Source organism: Bactrocera neohumeralis, unplaced genomic scaffold, assembly GCF_024586455.1.
Source record: "Bactrocera neohumeralis isolate Rockhampton unplaced genomic scaffold, APGP_CSIRO_Bneo_wtdbg2-racon-allhic-juicebox.fasta_v2 cluster10, whole genome shotgun sequence".
Lineage (NCBI taxonomy): Eukaryota > Metazoa > Arthropoda > Insecta > Diptera > Tephritidae > Bactrocera > Bactrocera neohumeralis.
The window spans coordinates 23,911,328-23,931,195 of record NW_026089623.1 but is presented as its reverse complement, the minus strand read 5'-3'; the positions used below and the strand labels follow the sequence as shown (position 1 = coordinate 23,931,195).

General features: G+C 37.4%; 1 protein-coding gene across 2 annotated transcripts in view; it reads right to left on the bottom strand.

Moving 5' to 3' along the window:
• The window catches only part of LOC126765219 (UV radiation resistance-associated gene protein), a 61,506-nt gene that overhangs the window by 22,836 nt on the left and 18,802 nt on the right, over window positions 1-19,868 (bottom strand). Inside the window, exon 5 of one of the 2 annotated variants that reach the window (XM_050482855.1) lies at window positions 7,702-7,752. The exons of the other annotated variant lie outside the window; for it this stretch is intronic. Coding sequence (XP_050338812.1) covers window positions 7,716-7,752 — 37 coding nt within the window. The 3' untranslated portion in view covers window positions 7,702-7,715. The remainder of the gene's footprint in view (window positions 1-7,701; window positions 7,753-19,868) is intronic. 2 annotated transcript variants of the gene reach the window in all.

Genomic DNA, 19,868 nt, shown 5'->3' with positions numbered 1-19,868 from the left:
AACTGTAAAAATTTTTTGAAAAACTGTTGTTACATAACTATCTGCCTTCAAGCTTACTTCGTGTCTCCAAACACACTACAAAAAAAAAACCTAAAATTTTTTCAAAGTCAAGTATTCTTACTTGCAAGTTCTGGTGATACCCCTTGTGCTAACAAACCAACAAACAGGATCGCTTTAAAAATAAGCAAAGGCAGAAGAAAAAAAAAATATAACAACAACATAACAGTGGATATTTGTGTATGTACATATGTGTACATATGTATATCGCGATCTAACTACATATTTCTCGGTTATCTCTCTTACGTTGTCTCTCGGCCTTAATATATACCAACATACCAATATAAAGGCTACAAATACATACGTACCTACATACAAGTAATAATATGTAAAATATATTTATTACTAAGGTCAGCGAACTTTAAACAAAAAAAAAACGGAACAACACGGAATTGAAATACATGCGAAACTATAAGGGAAACGAAATAACAAACAAACATTAAGCATACATAACTATATGCATATAAATATATACATACATACGTTTATTTTTGCGTTCTTAGTAATTTCTTTCCTTTTGCGCTCTTATCTCAAAAGATAAACGTACTAAGGAATAATATACAAATTAATCACGAGTATATCGCAGATACTTTTAACCAATGCACGGTAACAAAAAAAAAAAAAAATAAAATAATTATATACAAATATTTTACGATTTGACAATTTATGCGGTGAATACGTGTTCGAAAATTTATATAATTCAATTAATTAATAATAAAAGGTTCAATTCTATTATTCTTCTTATTTTTAATTACACATTTGCTCCTATTATCAATTTTTAATTGTATTTCAAAGCAAAACAATTTTAAGCTCAAAGCTTACAATTTAATTCTATAAATGCAATCTGAAAAAACGAAAGAGGTTAAACCAAGAACACCTCATTTATTAGAAATCCCGAAAATGGCTGATGATGACAAATCACAAAGCACACCTGCAGAAGCTACACGCTCAAAGCAGGGTGCCAAACAAAAAAGAACCAAAGATAATTTAGTGTCAAGGTTCATAACTGAAAGTGACAGTTTTGTTAGATACTGCACAAGATTTACTGCTTCCCCAATTAATGATAATACAGAATCGGTTCTAAATTTAAAAATTCAAAGCATAGATAGCATATGGGCACGCCTTCTGGCAGCATACGATACAGTACTAGATACTGACGATGCTGAACTCCCAGAAAACATAAAAGCTTCGGCGTCAGCTAAATATGAAAACTGCCTCGAACAATATGAAATTACGAAGGCAATGATATTGGACCAAATAAATTTATTAAGGCCATGTAGAGTCACTACTCCTCCTCCGAGAGTAGGTACGACTCAAAAAGAAGAAATAGATACAGGTATATTCCTGAAAGTGCCAGCTTGTGATACTGCAGTTTTTCACGGAGGTTATGAGCAGTGGCCGTCCTGCCGGGACATGTTCACTGCCGTATACATTAACCATCCCAAATTTTCACGAGCTCAAAAGCTGTACCATCTCAGATATAAAACAAAAGGGGAAGCTGGCAGTATCGTCAAGCGTTTCGCTCTAAATGACGAAAACTTTAATCTGGCTTGGGAAGCACTGGTCGAAAGATACGAAAATGAAAGAGTATTGGTAGACAACCAAATAACAATTTTAATGAATTTACCAAAAATTCAACAAGAAACCAGCCAAGAGTTTCAAAAACTATACTCGACAGTGACTAATTGTTTATCTGTGTTAGAAACACAAAAGATTTCCACAGAATCGTGGGACCCTATCCTAGTAAACATTTGTGCAGCAACACTGCCTGATGCTGCTTTGCTACGATGGGAGCAATCACTAGTGGCAAGAAAGAAATCGCCAAAATGGCATCAAATGAAAGACTTCTTATCAACTCAGTACAAAATAGCTGAGCGAGTTGATAAAAAAACAGTCAAACAAAAAAATAATCAAAATGAGTCGAATAAAAACTTTTTTAAACCCCAAGCCAGCAATAATACACAATATAATAGGCACGCTAATAGAAGCCAAACATTTGTGTCAAACCAAACCAATAAATGGCAATCATTATGTGAAATATGTAAAGGAGGTCACAATATAAGATCTTGCGAGAAATTTAAAAAATTATCCGTTTCTGACAGAAACAATCTTGTCAGACAACATAAACTTTGCATCAACTGTCTGTCGAATGCTCATACGACAAAAGACTGTGAAAGCAAATTTAGTTGTGTGTACTGTCAACGAAGACATCACTCATTGCTTCATATTACAAATTTTCAAAATATGAAGCAAAATCAATTTCATAAAACCACCGGGTTAGTCACTACAACCAAAAGTGATAATCCCGAAATCTCAAATCCCGAAAAAAGGGAAGAACAACCATGTTGCTCTAAAGCAGCAAAAATTCAAGCTATTCATTCAGAGAATGAAAGCAAAATTCTTTTACCCACTGCGGTCATCGCTATTGAACATAGAGGAGAATTATTCAAATTAAGAGCATTAATAGATCAAGGTTCTCAAAGATCCTTTATATCATCTAAAGCTCAAAATCGGCTAAAATTGCCTGTAAAAAATTCAAATTTCCAAATTTCAGGAATGGGCGGAAGAATTATACAAAATTCAAACAAAATTTGCCCAATCACTATAGTCTCCCCAAACGCGGATATAAGAATAGATGCACAAGCCATCGTTCTACCGCAACTCACAAATTTGCTTCCAAGCTGTGAAGTGAATAAAAAGCAATGGGAAAAATGCTCATATCTTAAATTAGCAGATCCCAACTGCCATACCCCATCACAAATTGATTTGTTATTAGGTAGCGACTTAATACCTCAAATAATTCTTGAAGGTATAGAAAAAATATCCAATAAATTGTTAGCCCAAAATACAATCTTTGGGTGGATATTAAGTGGCCAAGTCACAGAAAAAATTAATTCTTTTACAACTGAAGTTGAAAATATTTCAAACGAATATTTAAATGATGAACTCAAAAAATTCTGGGAAGTAGAAGAATTACCTCAGACTACTCAACTTTCAGAAGAAGATCAGGCATGCGAAGCCTATTACAAGTCCACAACAACAAGAAACGAACATGGTCGTTATGTTGTGCGACTACCATTCAAACCAACTTTTCCTGAAACCATAGCACTAGGCCACTCTAGAATATCAGCAGTCCAGCAATTTCTAAGCTTGGAAAAAAGTCTGATAAAGAAAAGTGAGCTCAAATCAGCATATGATAATGTGATGGACGAGTATCTAGACCTCAGTCATATGGAAGAAGCTGTGCCATATGAAAAAGTATCTAAAGGTAGATATTTATCTTTTTATCTGCCACATCACGGGGTAATACGACCTGATAAAATCACAACAAAAGTACGAGTGGTTTTCAATGCCTCAAAATGTACAAGCTCAGGTAAATCACTCAACGACGTACTATATACTGGCCCAACCTTACAACCTGATCTCATGCTGCTAATACTAAATTGGCGCATGTTTAAATACGTTTTTAACGGGGATGTAGAGAAAATGTACAGACAAATTCTAGTACATAAAGATGACCAAGATTTTCAGCGTATAGTCTTCCGCAAATCAAGTAATAGTCCAATCAGCGACTACAAACCTAAAACAGTCACCTTTGGCATCAATTGCGCACCCTACTTAGCGATCAGGACACTGCATGAATTAGCAAAAACATGTGAAACAAATTTACCCTTAGCAACTTCCGTGTTACAAACACAAACATATGTTGATGATATTTTATCAGGTAGCCACAATCTGTCATTAGCGTGCGAATCACTATCTCAAGTGATCAAAGCACTAAATTCAGCGGGATTCCCATTAAAGAAAATTACATCAAATCATCCCGAAATAATAAAAGACATAAGAAAGGAAGACTTATTAGATACAAATTTCCTTAAATTTGAAACGGCCAGTACAACAAAAACCCTAGGGATTCAATGGAATGCGATAACAGATCAATTCTCATATACAATTGAGTCAATATCTGCAATGTCCGCCAGTACAAAACGCCAAATACTTTCCTCGGTTGCAAAACTTTTCGACCCCGCAGGATGGCTTTCGCCAATAATGATTCAAGCAAAAATCCTCATTCAAGAATTGTGCCAAGATGGCACTGAATGGGATGAACAGGTAAAACCTGTACGTTTAACAAAATGGGTACAATTTGCTAACAATTTGCATACTATTTCAGAAATTCGAATCCCTCGATGGGTAAATTTCACCCCTAACATTAACACAGAATTACACGGTTTCTGTGATGCATCTGAAAAGGCTTATTGCGCAACAGTTTACGTACGCACACAGTACGATAACAAAATATCTGCACACCTCTTGGTAGCCAAAGCCAAAGTTGCACCTTTGAAGACACTCAGTCTGCCACGGCTTGAACTGAATGGTGCTCTTCTGTTAGCAAAATTAATCTCAATAGTTCAAACCCATCTAAAATTAACCGATCATAAAACATATCTTTGGTCCGACTCAGAAATAGTTTTAGCATGGTTAGAAAAACCACCCTATTGCTGGAAGACCTATGTATCTAACCGACTATCCCAAATTCTAGGCTTAGTTGGCCCAGCAAAATGGCAACATGTTGCAAGTGCGGATAACCCAGCGGATCTTGGGACAAGAGGTTGCAAGCCACTGCACCTCACCAGCACTACACTCTGGTGGAATGGTCCAACATGGCTAACAGAATCACAGGAATTCTGGCCAAAGTCTCCCGCTCGTAATATAATACCGCCGGAAAGTCGGAAAATTGAAAATTTTCATATCACTCCAGAAGAGGATGATATTCTCCACCGATTTTCTTCATTTCCTAGAGCACTAAGAGTAGTCGCTTACATGCATAAATTCACCATTCACAATTCATTAAATTTTTATGTGTAAACAATGTACCTTGTACAAACATAAAATGCGCACGCAGATCATGGCAGCTTTACCACCTGAACGCTGCAATTATGCTCTACCTTTTACTATTACTGGGATTGATTTTGCTGGACCTTTCCAGATAAAGGCCTCAATGTTAAGATCATCTACATTTAGAAAAGGGTATGTGGCTGTTTTTGTATGTTTTACGACAAAGGCAGTACACCTCGAGCTTTGTTCAGATCTGACAACTGCGGCTTTCCTCGCAGCATTCGCACGCTTTGTCGGACGACGCGGATTTCCCTCAAAGATTATGAGGGAAAAACTTTATCGGAGCTCAAAGAGCCACCGAGAAAGAATTCATAAACTTCATGAAAGAAGTATCCCCCGAAATTGTTAGAAAATATGCACCTCAAGGGATCGATTGGCAGTTTATACCTCCATGTTCTCCACACATGGGCGGACTTTGGGAATCAGCAGTCAAAAGCTTTAAGTCCCATTTAAAGAAAACGGCTGGTAATCATAAATTTAATTATGAGGAGTTTACTACACTACTCACTCGTATCGAAGCCGTATTAAATTCAAGACCTATATCACCACTCTCGCAAGATCCCTCCGATTTCACAGCTCTTACACCTGAACACTTCCTCAGAGGAGCTCCTCTTCTCGCCATACCTGAGACAGAAGGAGACTCACTCACTTTAATAAATCGATGGGAAAGAATCAAGATTCTCCATCATGAATTCAGCCACAGATGGAAGGAGGACTATCTTAAAGATCTCCATAAGAGATATCGATGGAAAACGATCCAGAAGGAACCCAGTACAGGCGAATGCGTCATCATACAGGACGAATGCCTTCCCCCAACCGAATGGCGACTAGGTCGTAGAGTAGTAGATGTACGAACACAAACTGGCCTACTAACTCGACCATTAGTGAAATTGTGTTTTCTTCCAAATACCGAAGAACCAATCACCGAAAACAAGCGAACGCAAACATATACATAAAATCAAACAATAATTAATTAAACATACACCGTTTACAATCCGTACGTACAAATCAAAACCATAATGACCGCGATTAATAGTAAATAACAAAATCCATAGATAAATAATATATAATACCCATGAATAAAGGTATCATATAAAGACATAAATACATAGATCTATATATATAGTATACACATATATATGTATAATGAGTAGCATCTTTCATACTACTAGCAAAACCATGTTTAATATACATATTCCTATTCCACTAGAAATGGACGGAGAAGAAATAGCAGTAATCCCCAGTCGGTGAGGTCCGCAACCACTGCAAATACATCCTCCGCTACACCCATCGCCGCACCAAGGAGGCAACAATCATCCGTTCCAACAGTCAGGGAAGTAGGCGAGGAGCACTTCGAGGAATACGTACCTCCACGATGCAGCCTATGCCATCGAACCCATTTCCTGAGGAAGTATGCGATCTTCAAGACGATGACGCCCGCTCAGCGCCAACAGATCGCTAGAGCCCACGGCCACTGCATGACATGCTTGGCAGATACGCACACTACGATGGAGTGCATGTCAGACGGGTCTTGTCAGTACTGCCACCGACCGCATCACACATTATTCCACCGCTTCCCTCGACGCGCTGATCAGTCAACGCACACCAGTCGCCGGCATAATCAACAGCGGCACAGTCAACGTGAGAATGAAGTGCAACGCCGAAGAGCCCATCGTTCGAAGCAGTCCCGAGGTGCACGCTCGCATACACCACCACATCATAACCATCGCAACCATCGGAAAGCGACGGGTTTCAGCGCTGTAGTAAGCACCCTCCAGAAACTGCAGCGGCTTCTAGGCAATTAACTCACCTAGGGGGGCCGGGATGTTTATGCGACTTCATGGCATCTCACCCCTCACCATAAAATTCATTACACCACACAACATGCAGCACACAACATAACATTTATCACCTAACTCACACTCATCATACAACACAACATTCAGCACACAACACACCATCATACACGCAACCCCACGCAACAAACCAACCACACTACACACACACCATACGTTATCTTTTCACCACCTAACCGATCAAAAGGGATTGGTTAGATGGGGGTGAAACCAATTCGCTTTTTACGCCCGACGAAGATATACACGTTTTACCAGCTCGTCTACGGTTGACCCGCGTCCAGTTGATTTGTGGTCCAAAATTTGGAGAATCCTTTTTTTTTCGGTCGTGTGTGTGGTGGTGCACTGACAGTGGCAGGAGTGAACATAACACAACCAAAGGAAAAATTATATTTACTAAAATTTTAAAATATTGTGAAAAAGAAAATTTATATATCAACTAAAACATAAAATATTGTGAAAAGGAAGATCGAAAACACATAGAATATTGTGAACTAAATTCCAGTGTATATATTGAACTTTTGCCCGGAAATACAAGTGTGAATTTTTACCTGTTTCCTTTTAACTTACAAATCTTTCGTTTTAACATAAGCAAAAAGGGATACCTAACCACAGGCAAAGGTAAGTATACCCCCCAAACTAAGTGCAGCGAACACCAACTAAACGGTGGAGGAGTGAAAGCAGTAGCGTATGCAGACGATATAGTGTTGTTGGTATCAGACATGTTTCCTTCAACAGTCAGCGAGATTATGGAAAGAGCACTTCGAAGGTTAAACCTATGGGCTAAGAACAATGGACTAGGACTTAACCCGAACAAAACAGAACTGATGCTATTCACAAGCAGAACCAAAATACCTCAGTTTCCACTTCCGGTACTAAACGGTACAATACTCACTCTATCGCACACAGCTAAATACTTGGGGATGGAGATTGACACCAAACTGTCCTGGAAAATAAATATAGAAAAAAGCATAAACAAAGCATACATGGCCTTCTATACCTGTAAGAGAATCGTCAACAAGAATTGGGGCCTCAAACTAAGTATAATAATGTGGATGTATACGGCTGTGATAAGACCTATACTTACATATGGAGCTCTGGTATGGTGGCCAGCGCTAAACAAACAATACAACATTAAAAAATAAAATGGAATACAAAGAGCAGCATGTGCGGGTGTTACTGGTGCAATCAGGTCATGTCCGACTGATGTACCAATGGACATTTTTATTCACAAAACAGCAGCCATTACGGCAATAAGAATAAAAGAATTGGGAGGTTGGAATCAGCAAAACTACGGACATAGTGTAATCCTAAACAAGCTCACCATTAGTGTAGAGACCCGCACTAGTGTTGTGCGAGTGTGGGAGACACAACGATTCAGAGTAACGAACATGAATATGAGTTAGTTGAATATTGAGCGTGAACTTATAAAGTCGTACTATCAATGAACTCAATAAAATATCATATTTCCATTTGCAAAGCATTACCGAGAATAATTGTATTTACTATCGGATTGTTTAGAAGTAAACAAGTAGGTGAGGTATTACAGTGGCGACGAGGATGGGATAAAATTGACTCGGAAAAAGTGTAATTCATAATGTGGAAAATTTCTGTATGCCACATTTTATAAGTGCAAAATAGCCGCCATTCGTCTTCAATACTCGTCAATGTGATTCGGCGAGTTTAAAATCCACTCGTTGTGAGCTAAGTAAAGAGTACATGTTTCGTTTCAGATGTAATTCAACGAGTGGGCGAAACATTGGATTGTGTGGAGATACAGAATACACAAACAAGCCAAAAGGCGTGTGAAAAGTACGTAAAGGAATTGCATTAAATTGCGCATGTAAGCCAGAAGGTGTCAAATTCAATTTCGTTAGAATCAAGGGTATTAAATACGAAAGCGAGCGCAATTAATTGTGCCCATGTATCACAGCGTGACGATTTGGAGACGTAACAAATTCGACAAAAGTGAAAAATTAAAATTTTGCCAATAATATCAAGCGTAACACAGGTACAACAACGCACTCGTAGTAGAAATGGAGATTCGTCCATTCTTGTGCGACAACATAGATAAGGCCCTTGTTCGGTCAGATTGGGAAAGGTGGTTTCGATCCTTCTCCTTATATCTTCAAGCCGAACACATAAGTGATGTAGTGAAAAGAAAAACAAATTACTGCACCTGGGGGGCCCCCAACTGCCGGAAGTAGCTTTTAACATTCCTGGTGCCTTAGTCGAGGGAAGTAAGGAAGTGAACTCCTACGAAGTATTAGTAGCAAAACTTGATGAATACTTCTCGCCAAAGCGTAATTCTACTTTCGAAAGACACCTTTTTCGAAATTTATCCCCTGTTGAGGGGATTCAACAAATACTTACTACGACTCCGGCATCAAGTGTCGAAGTGAGAATTCGGGAAAACGGCCGCAGAAATAAATGAAATTTGCATCAAGGATAAAATAAAAGACTCGTGGGCTTCAGTCGACTTGAAGAAAAAGCTTCTAGAGAAAGAACAGAGTTTAAAAGAGATAGGTGAAACCTGTTAAATTTATGAGCAAATATCCAAGCAATCGGGGTCTATGTTTACGAAGTCGGCAGACGAGTCTGTTAATCGAATTACTGCAAAGTCACGCGGGGCAAAGCAGAACAATGATGAGTGTGGCAGATGTGGCCAAAAGGGACATTTTAGTAACGATCCAAAATGTCCGGCAAAGTCTGCGAAATGCAACAAATGCGGCTTGATTGGACATTTTGCTAGAAAATGTAGAACAAAGAAACGAAAGAGCGGCCACAATCAAAGTTCTCCCAAGAGGAAGCGCACAGAGTCATACAAAGTGCGAAATGTAGAAACGAACGCAGAAGAAGAAGTAAATTGTTTCAAGATATCTAATGTCACGGGGCACAGTGTTGCGAAACCGGAATTTTTTGGAAATCATATTGCCTAAACTGTAATTTTAATTGTATCGATGAGAAACTTCTACAGATTGGTCAGAATGAAATCCCAAACAGAATGAGTGAAAAAAAAATTTACACCGAAAAAAATTGTTGGGTCAAATTTTCAACAAAAGTAAAAAAAAAAATTTGTTCCAAAAATTAACAAAAAAAATTTATTTTAATTCTTCTTTTATTTCTGATAAATACCCTATGATTAGTTTTTTAAATAAAGTATAGGGTGGTCCGAACAAGAATTATAAACGTCAAATTTTCCTGATTTTTCGATATTTGTTGAAAAACTCTGAAATTTTATATAAAACCAAAATCTATTTCATTTCTTATTTGAAAGGTGGCAATAAAAGCTTTAATTTGATACCGCTTTGAAGTCAATAGCTTCAGTTTTAAGAGAGTTATGCTCATTTTTGTGGAGTGCTAGAATAAATGTACATAGAATAAAAAAAATAAGTGATTCCGAGAATTTCCGTTCTATTTCTATGGAATAAATACTGAGAGTGATATACTAAAATCGCTATAACTCCCAGGAGGGCAGGTATGGGCAGCTGATTTTTTCACAGTTCGTTGAAAACAAATTATGTAACATTTCTGTAGTGGTTTGGAACTGGGACTCTCTGGGACTTTTTAGATATTGATTACCTAACCCAAATTTAAAGGAAAAATGGACCTTTAGTCGGGTTTTCGCTCTAAAAAAGGTGCATAAGAAAATGTCTCAAACAACATTCCTTTGTTTTACAGAAGATACTTGTCCGAAGGCAGATTTTTTTTCCGAATGAAAATATGCCACCAAAATCAAATGAGATCATTTTGAATACAGCCCTGAAATCCCCTCTTTTCGTGAAAATCTTGTATATTTGACTTCTAAAATCAATTAAAAATCAGCGGGCCAACATAAAAATAAGCTTTATGTGTTTTTTGTTTACTTGGAATGTCTGTGACAAAATTGCATCATTAAAAACTCTGAAAAAAATAATCGGAGAAAAGTTACTTTTCCACTAGCCGCAACACAGTGCAGGGGTAGACGAAAAACTGGTATGTGGTATCGGTGGTTGCCCGATATCAATGGCAATTGAATCAGGCACGCGTCTCAACTTGGTAAGCGAAAGCGAAGTGACTGGGGAATACTGCGTAAGGCAGTGACAAGGCTGTGATATTCAATGAACGGGAAGACCACACAACCCAGTTTAAGGGCTATGCGTCAAATAAAGTTCTGGACGTACTTCAAGTTTTCGAAGCACCTATATCGGTAAAGAACAAATTGGAGAGAATTGCTACCTTCTACGTAATAAAGAATGGGTGGCAGTCCTTATTGGGGCGCGACACAGCTATGCAGCTGGGAGTTTTAAAAGTAGGCCTAGGGGTAAATAGCGTGGAAATTGAACAACCTTTCCCAAAAATGCTTGGAGTTAAGATCAAATTATCAATCGATCCTACCGTAAAACCCGTACAACAGCCGATCCGTCGCATACCGATAGCCTTGGAAGAGCAGGTAGAGAAAAAAATTAACCAAATGATTGCTCTCGACATTATCGAGCCGGTTTCAGGGCCCTCTTCATGGATATCTCCAATAGTCATTGTGTATAAGGAAGGGGGAGAGATGAGGTTGTGTATAGATATGCGGCGAGCAAACCAAGCAGTGCTGCGCGAAAATCATCCGCTACCAACATTTGAGATATTCATGACGAAGCTAAGAGGCGCCAAGTACTTTTCTAGGATCGACTTGAAGTGGGCATATCACCAGCTAGAGCTGGATGAATTCAGTCCCGATAGTACCACTTTCATTACGCATAAGGGTTTATTTAGGTATAAGAGGCTGATGTTTGGGATAAATTCAGCCCCAGAGATCTTCCAGCGAGTCATAGAAAAACTGTTATGCTCTTGCAAAAATGCATTTAATTATACAGACGATATCATAATATTTGGTAAAACGAAGACAGAACATGACAAAGCGGTAAAAAGAGTGGTAGACGTGTTTAGAGATAACAATTTAATGATGAACGAGAAAAAGTGCGTTCGGAAGGCACAAAAGCTAAAATTCTTGGGACACCTGTTATCTGAGGAGGACATAGCACCTGACTCTGATAAGATTGAAACGATTAGGGACTTCCGCCCACCACAGTCGAAGGAAGAGGTAAGGAGCTTCTTGGGTCTCGTGACATACGTGGGGAAATTCCTCCCGGACCTCGCTGATACAACAGAACCGTTGAGAAAATTACTCAAATTAAACCAAAAGTTTATCTGGGATAAAAGCCAACAAGAATCTTTTGACAAATTGAAGGAGGGCCTATCAAACGTACCAAACCTGGCATACTTTAACACGAAGAAAAGTACTCGTCTAATAGCAGATGCAAGCCCAGTAGCGCTAGGGGCGGTACTTTTACAGTTTGACGATCAGAATGAGCCACTTATCATATCGTTTGCGAGCAAAAGCCTATCAGATACGGAAAAGAAATACTCTTAGACCGAGAAGGAGACCCTTGCACTACTTTGGGCTGTTGAAAGATACCACTACTACTTAATGGGGCTGCAATTTGAGTTAGTCACCGACCATAAACTACTTGAGACAATTTTCAAGCCCGTCCCGCTACCAAGAGGCAAAATTCCTAAAAAAAAAATCACGTCTGAAGCCATTATTTCCGACATGCAAGAGGTGTTTAGTAGATTGGGCATACCTAACTCAATAAGGGCGGATAATGGCAGACAATTCACCAGCTCCTAATTTAAAAGCTTCTGCAATAATCACATCACTTTAATTACGACTTCCACATATTGGCCGCAGGCGAATGGGAAAGTTGAAAATATGAACAAGTCGTTAGCAAAGAGGTTAATAATCGCGCACAACAACAAACGAGACTACAAGGAGATCGAGGAATTTGCATTGATGTACAATGCCACGCCCCACGGTACAACAGGATCCTCACCCTCGGAGCTCATGTTTAATCGTGTCATTCGAGATAAAATCCCAGGTATTCAGGACTTCACAGACGACATGTTGGACTCGGCTGCCCAAGATTATGACATTATTAACAAATGGAAAGGGAAAGAGAAGCCGGACATGAGACGAAGGGCAAAAGAAAGCGACATTGAGGTAGGGGATAAGGTCTTATTAAAGAACGTGGTATTCGCGCACAAACTTACTCCAAACTTCGATCCGACGGAGTACACAGTAAAGGAAAGGAGTGGCAATGAGGTGATAATAACAGCTGGGGAAAAAACGTTAAGAAGAAACATTAGTCACATAAAAAGGCTACCAGCATCCGAAACAATCTCAGATAACGAAAGTAATCCTACGACTTCAGGACAATCCATGCAGTGCGGTCAACCATCACAACAAATCTCAACTGACGCCACTTCATCAACGGGAGCGCCGGCGGCAGACCCAGAGGCTTAACAAAGATAGAAGAAAGACGAAAAAAGGAAGGGATGTAGAGACCCGCACTAGTGTTGTGCGAGTGTGGGAGACACAACGATTCAGAGTAACGAACTTGAATATGAGTTAGTTGAATATTGAGCGTGAACTTATAAAGTCGTACTATCAATGAACTCAATAAAATATCATATTTCCATTTGCATAGCATTACCGAGAATAATTGCATTTACTATCGGATTGTTTAGAAGTAAACAAGTAGGTGAGGTATTAAAATTAGTAAATCAGACTACATTCTCCCACATTCGATAGGAGAGGATACCATCTCAGTCTATACCGACGGGTCCAAAATGGACTGCGGAGTAGGCACGAGGGTATTCTCCGCTGATCTAGGCATATCTCTTTCTATACGTCTTCCGAACTCGGCTAGCATCTTCCAAGCAGAATTACTAGGCATAGAAAAAGCCTGCGAAGTTCTATTAGAAAACCACGGGAATATACATCAAGCAACTATATTTACGGATAGTCAGGCGGCGCTCCTGGCCTTGTCTTCATCCATGACAAATTCCAGCATAGTTGACAACTGCAACAGAACACTAAGCTCAATAAAAGACAAGCTCCAAGTAGACTTGATCTGGGTTCCCGGCCACAGCAACATTTTCGGTAACGAAAAAGCAGACGAGTTGGCAAAGACAGGAGCTTTCCTCAACGAATCCGAGGCGGAGCTAATACCAAGCCCGCTAGAATCGATCAAACGAGAGATCAATAGACAATTTCAATAAGTTGCAAATAACAGGTGGAAAAACATTACAAAATGCGTCATAACTAACCAATTACGGCCAACATATGACAGGAAAAGAACCAACGACTTATTAAATAGGTCAAGAAAAAGCATCTACAGCGTAACAGCTACCACAACAGGGCACTGGCCATTTGGGGAACATGCGTCCAACACAACGACATCTGCCGAGGCTGCGGAGTAGCAGCGAACAAGGAAACAATTTTCCACTTTCTGTGCGAATGCCCAGCTCTAGCACACATCCGACACAAAACACTTGGAATCCATCAAGCACCAAACCTTGAATGGATTTCCACTAAAAGCATATGAGACATAAGAAGTTTCATCGAAACCTCAAAATGGTTTGAGAGAGAAGGTGAAACGTAATAGCAGATACAGGAAGTTCTACGAATAGCGTATCAAAATGGCACATCAAGTGCTAATTGAGCCCGATAGGGCTGCACTCCTACCTACCTACCTACCTACCTACCTTAAATTCGATTTATAAATTATAGATGTCCTTTTACACATGCAAGGGATTTCTCAAATCTCCTAAAAAAAATTACGAATCTAATTCTCAGTAAAAAATTTGTAAATAAAAACCTTAAATTTAGGTTTACGCAAATATAGCGTCCTTTCAGACATATCAGGGAACTCTCACATTTCCAAAAAAAAATCATCTCCAAAAAAAAACATCTCAGTATGCGCAACTACCATTTCACAATTAATAAAAATTAAAAAAACAAGAAGATTTGGAATCTATCAGGGGTGTTGTGGAATCTGATAGTTGTCGGAATCAGAATTGAAACCAATCAAAAAAAGCAGTAGGTGTCATGAATTCAGATATTATTGGTTTGATATTCGAAACCGAATTTGTATCGCTTTTGGGTGTCACGGAATTCAATTTTATCGGTTTTGCTGTCAGAAACAAATCAAGAAGGTAGTCGCACACAGATTTGAATTGTAAGTTATACTATGTTCGGACCGACATTGAAAACATTTTGAAAACACATTTGTATGTTGTGGAATCTAAGTCGTTCGGACCGGCAATGTGTGTTTTCGATGAGTTTTCACTGACAACTTTCAATAGCAGCATTCTCTTGCTCTTGCAAAAATCATATACCGAAATATGCAAGGCCAAGAGAGCACCCATTGCAGAATCAATGATATATTATATATATATATGTTTTGGTCTGACATATTTATAGGCATTGCAAATAATTTTCTGCGTGTGTTTGTTGTTGTGCCGTTGCACCAAGAGGAAAATTCTGCAATTTCTGCGCCGTGCAAGGTTTGGCAAGAGCAAGAGAATCTCCCTAATATGAGAATATCAAGCGACAGCTGTTTTTGTATATGGAATGTAAACAAATATCAAGTGACAATTTAGGGCCGACAAAATATGTCTTCCAAAAACATCGATTAAACTAGAGCAGGCACCGATTATAATGAGTAGAATGTAAGTTTTCAAGTAGCTTTCAGCGAAAACTGTGTTTTCATTTGACAGATTTCTTCTTCTTCTTAATTGGCGTAGACACCGCTTACGCGATTATAGCCGAGTTAACAACAGCGCGCCAGTCGTTTCTTCTTTTCGCTACGTGGCGCCAATTGGATATCCACTTCCAACGGAGTGGAGGTCTTCCTCTTCCTCTGCTTCCCCCGGCGGGTACTGCGTCGAATACTTTCAGAGCTGGAGTGTTTTCATCCATCCGGACAACATGACCTAGCCAGCGTAGCCGCTGTCTTTTAATTCGCTGAACTATGTCGACGTCTACGTATATCTCGTACAGCTCATCGTTCTATCGAATGCGATATTCGCCGTGGCCAATGCGCAAAGGACCATAAATCTTTCGCAGAATTTTTCTCTCGAAAACTCGTAACGTCGACTCAACGGTTGTTGTCATCGCCCAAGCCTCGGCACCATACAGCAGGACGGGAATTATGAGCGACTTATAGAGTTTAGCTTTTGTTCGTCGAGAGAGGACTTTACTTTTCAATTGCCTACTCAGTCCGAAGTAGCACCTGTTGGCAAGAGCAATCCTGCGTTGGATTTCCAGGCTGACATTGTTGGTGGTATTAATGCTGGTTCCTAAATAGACGAAATTATCTACAACTTCAAAGTTATGACTGTCAACAGTGACGTCATTCGTTAGTTGACTGTCGACGCGGATAGACGTGCGTGCGCATCGTTGTAATTTAGTAGTGTATTTTTTCGGTGATTTTTGCGATTCCCCTTTGTGCGGGTATTTGTTTACGCGTTTTGGTTGGCACCGTTATTGCCTAGCACGTGTGCATAGCGGTTTAGCGAAATTGTTTGTGCGATCGCGAGTAGTGAGGGTCGGTGACCGCGAGTGTTTTTGTGCGTTACACATTTTTGTGCAATTTTGTGCATTTTTGTGTGCCAAATCGTCGTGAGTAGCGGTAAGTAATTTTTATAATTACTATTGTATATAGTAATGTAAGCCTCCATATCGCCTATATAATATATAGTAATGTAAGAACCCATTTACATATCCATTTACATTACCATATTATAACTAATACTACCTTAGTTTTAAGAGAAATTAGAGTAAGAGAACAAGAAGATATTAGAAGAGTAATTAGGATTAAGCTTTAAAATAAGATAGGATAAGTGTAAATGATACAAAAATAAATATGTAGTTCTTTAACAGACACTAACGAAAGCGTTTGTTTAATTCCGAGAACGTGATTGGCGACGAGGAAAAAGTACCACTGAAGAAAATACTGAAAAAGTACCGCGTGGTCGATTTTTTTTTTTGTAAGAACGCAACTCTTTAAAATAATTAAAAACAAAAAATATAGATATATGAGAAACATTTCTAATTAGCCGCTGAGCAAAAATTTAATTTTTTAAATCAAACAATCTTTTCGTAAATCGGGCTGAGCAAAACAATTTAAGCACTAAATAAGCAAAGGAGTAGTATATTATAAAATAATAGCAATTACAAAATAAAAAACGTATTAATAATAAAATAAATATAAAAAAAAACCGAACTAAATAAAGAAAAGTATAAAACGCGCACATTTGAAAATAAGAGGATTAGAGGAACTCATCGAAAACTACAAACAACTAGCTGGCTGCAACGGTCATTGTGTCCTCTGTGAAGGTGAAATAGTCGCGGTTATAAGCGGATGACTATGAATTTGTGACCTCTGTGAAGGTGAAAGGAATTTTAAATCTCTTTGAAACGGTGCCTAGATTATCTAAGACGCTTCAAACGGGACACACAACGACTAAAGTTTTCAGTGCAGCAGAGAAAATATAAAACAAAAGAGAGCAATTAACTGGAGCTTAATGCAGCAGAAACAAATCCAGCAAGGCAGCAAAGCAGCAAGAGAAACAGCAAGAACACAGGATTTACAAACATATACATAAGTATACACATATATATATATATATATATATATATATATATAATATATATATATATATATATATATATAATATATATATATATATGTAAATATATTTTATTTTATTTTTTAGTACCTTCTCTCGTTTCTTCTTTTAGCAATATATTAGTTTCCCTTTTACACACACTTAAGTTGAATTACACATTTAGCTATGGAAGCGTTACAAATAAGTAGATTTAACCTAGTTTTAACTTGCATAAAAAATATTGAAAGTTTCGACGGCAATGATATTAATCAGTTGCCAGATTTTCTAGATCAGGTTGAAAATATTCTTCCATCTATTCTAGAATTAGATAAAACTAATCAAAATATACTTTTTGGGTATATTAAAAACAAATGTGTTGGCAAAACTAGGGAAGCCATTCACAGGCACTCTAACGTAAATTCGTGGCATATTTTGAAAGAAATTTTAACAAAAAATTTTAGCGAAAAATACAGTAGTAATGACTTAATGGACGAATTAAAAACTTGCAGATTACATGGAACAATTGAAAATTATTATTTTAAAATAAATAAACTGGCAAACAGAATACACAATAGAAGTTTAACTCATGGCGACACTACTTATACGACTGAAGAAGTAAACAGAATTTCACTTAAAACTTTTAGGGACCATCTTCCTGAACGAACACGTACTATGATATTCGCCAGAGATCCTGAAACATTAGAAGACGCATTTAAAATTATATTATACGCAAAACATCAAAATTATACACAGTTTGGACCTGCAAAAAGAGACTATTTGAATACAAATATAAGAACTAACTTTAGCAATAATTCTAATAACCAAAATAATTCCTTTCAAAGGAAATCGTTTAATTTTACAAATATGAGTAATAAACATAATCAGCATTTTGAGACCCAACAAAATTTGCCATATCAAAATCCACATTATTCTAATACAAATTATAATCCATGTAATGATAACCTAGGAAATTCAAATTTTACTAGTCAAACGAAGCGGACAAATTACTCACAAAACACAAATAGAAATAAACCGAATTCCAATAATAATAATTATGTTTACCAATTTAGACAGCCGATTTTAGGAAGTCAAAACGCACCTAATATGAGAAACAATAATCAACAAGATGAACCAATGGAAATAGGAAATTCGAACGTAAATTTTCCAATAGCAGGCAATCAAAACTTCCATATATAATAATTAATAATCCTATAAAAAAATTAAAATTTATAATTGATACTGGTGCTGAATTCAGTATAATTAACCCTGGTATATGTCATCCGAATTTGAAGCAAAATGTAAACGTAGTAGCAAGAGCATTAGGTAGAGAGATAATAATTACAAAACTTTGCAAATTTCCTATATTTCGTGAATTTAATATAAAAGATTATAATTGCGAATTTTTAGAATACGCGTTCAATGAAAACTTTGATGGACTTATAGGTAATAATATCTTACAAAATTTAAACTGCATAATAAATATACCTTGTAGACAATTAATTACAAGTAATGCTGTAATAACAATGTGTTTGTCTAAAGAGGAAGAAGATTATAATGAATTAGCTTATAAAGATAGCTGCTTTTATAATTGCGAAATTGAAAACCCTGATATATTATCTCAAATCCAAACAGATCATCTCGAAAAATATGAAAAGGAAAAATTAACTAATATAATTAAAAAGTATAAACATGTATTTTAAAACAAGAACGATAATTTAACTTTTACCAATGAAATAAAGCATAGAATTCCAACGAAGCATGATATGCCTGTGTATTCCAAATTATATAAGTACCCTGAGGTACATAAAGCAGAAGTTAATGACCAGATTGAAAATATGTTAAAACAAAACATAATTAGGCATTCAAATAGTCCATATAATATGGATCGTTCCAAAAAAATTAGATTCTTCCAATGAACAAAAATGGCGTATAGTAATTGACTATCGAAAGTTAAACGATATTACAGTTGAAGACAGATTTCCTATGCCAAATATTAACGATATATTCGACAAGCTAGGAAAGTGTTTATATTTCTCTACTCTTGATTTAGCCAAGGGATTTCACCAGGTAGAAGTACATCCCGATGACATTTCAAAAACAGCTTTTTCTACAGCCACTGGGCATTAGGAGTTTGTGCGTATGCCATTTGGCCTTCGTAATGCGCCGGCTACTTTCCAACGACTGATTAACCACGTATTGAAAGAATACATTGGTTCAATCTGCTTAGTTTATTTAGATGACGTTCTGATTTTTTCAACTAGTATAGAAGAACATTTAGAAGCAATAGACAAAATTTTGAAACGTTTGTGTCAAGCCAATTTGAAATTACAAGTTGACAAGTGCAAATTCCTCTCAAAAGAAACTGAGTTTTTGGGTCATTTAGTAACTGCTGAAGGCATTAAACCAAACCCTAAGAAACTTGAAACCATAGAAAAAATACTATTACCTAAAACACAAAAAGAAATAAAATCATTTTTGGGTATAACTGGGTTTTACAGACGTTTTATTAAGGATTACTCCAAAATAGCTCACCATCTCATTAAATACCTCAAACAAGGAATAAAAGTTAATACTTGT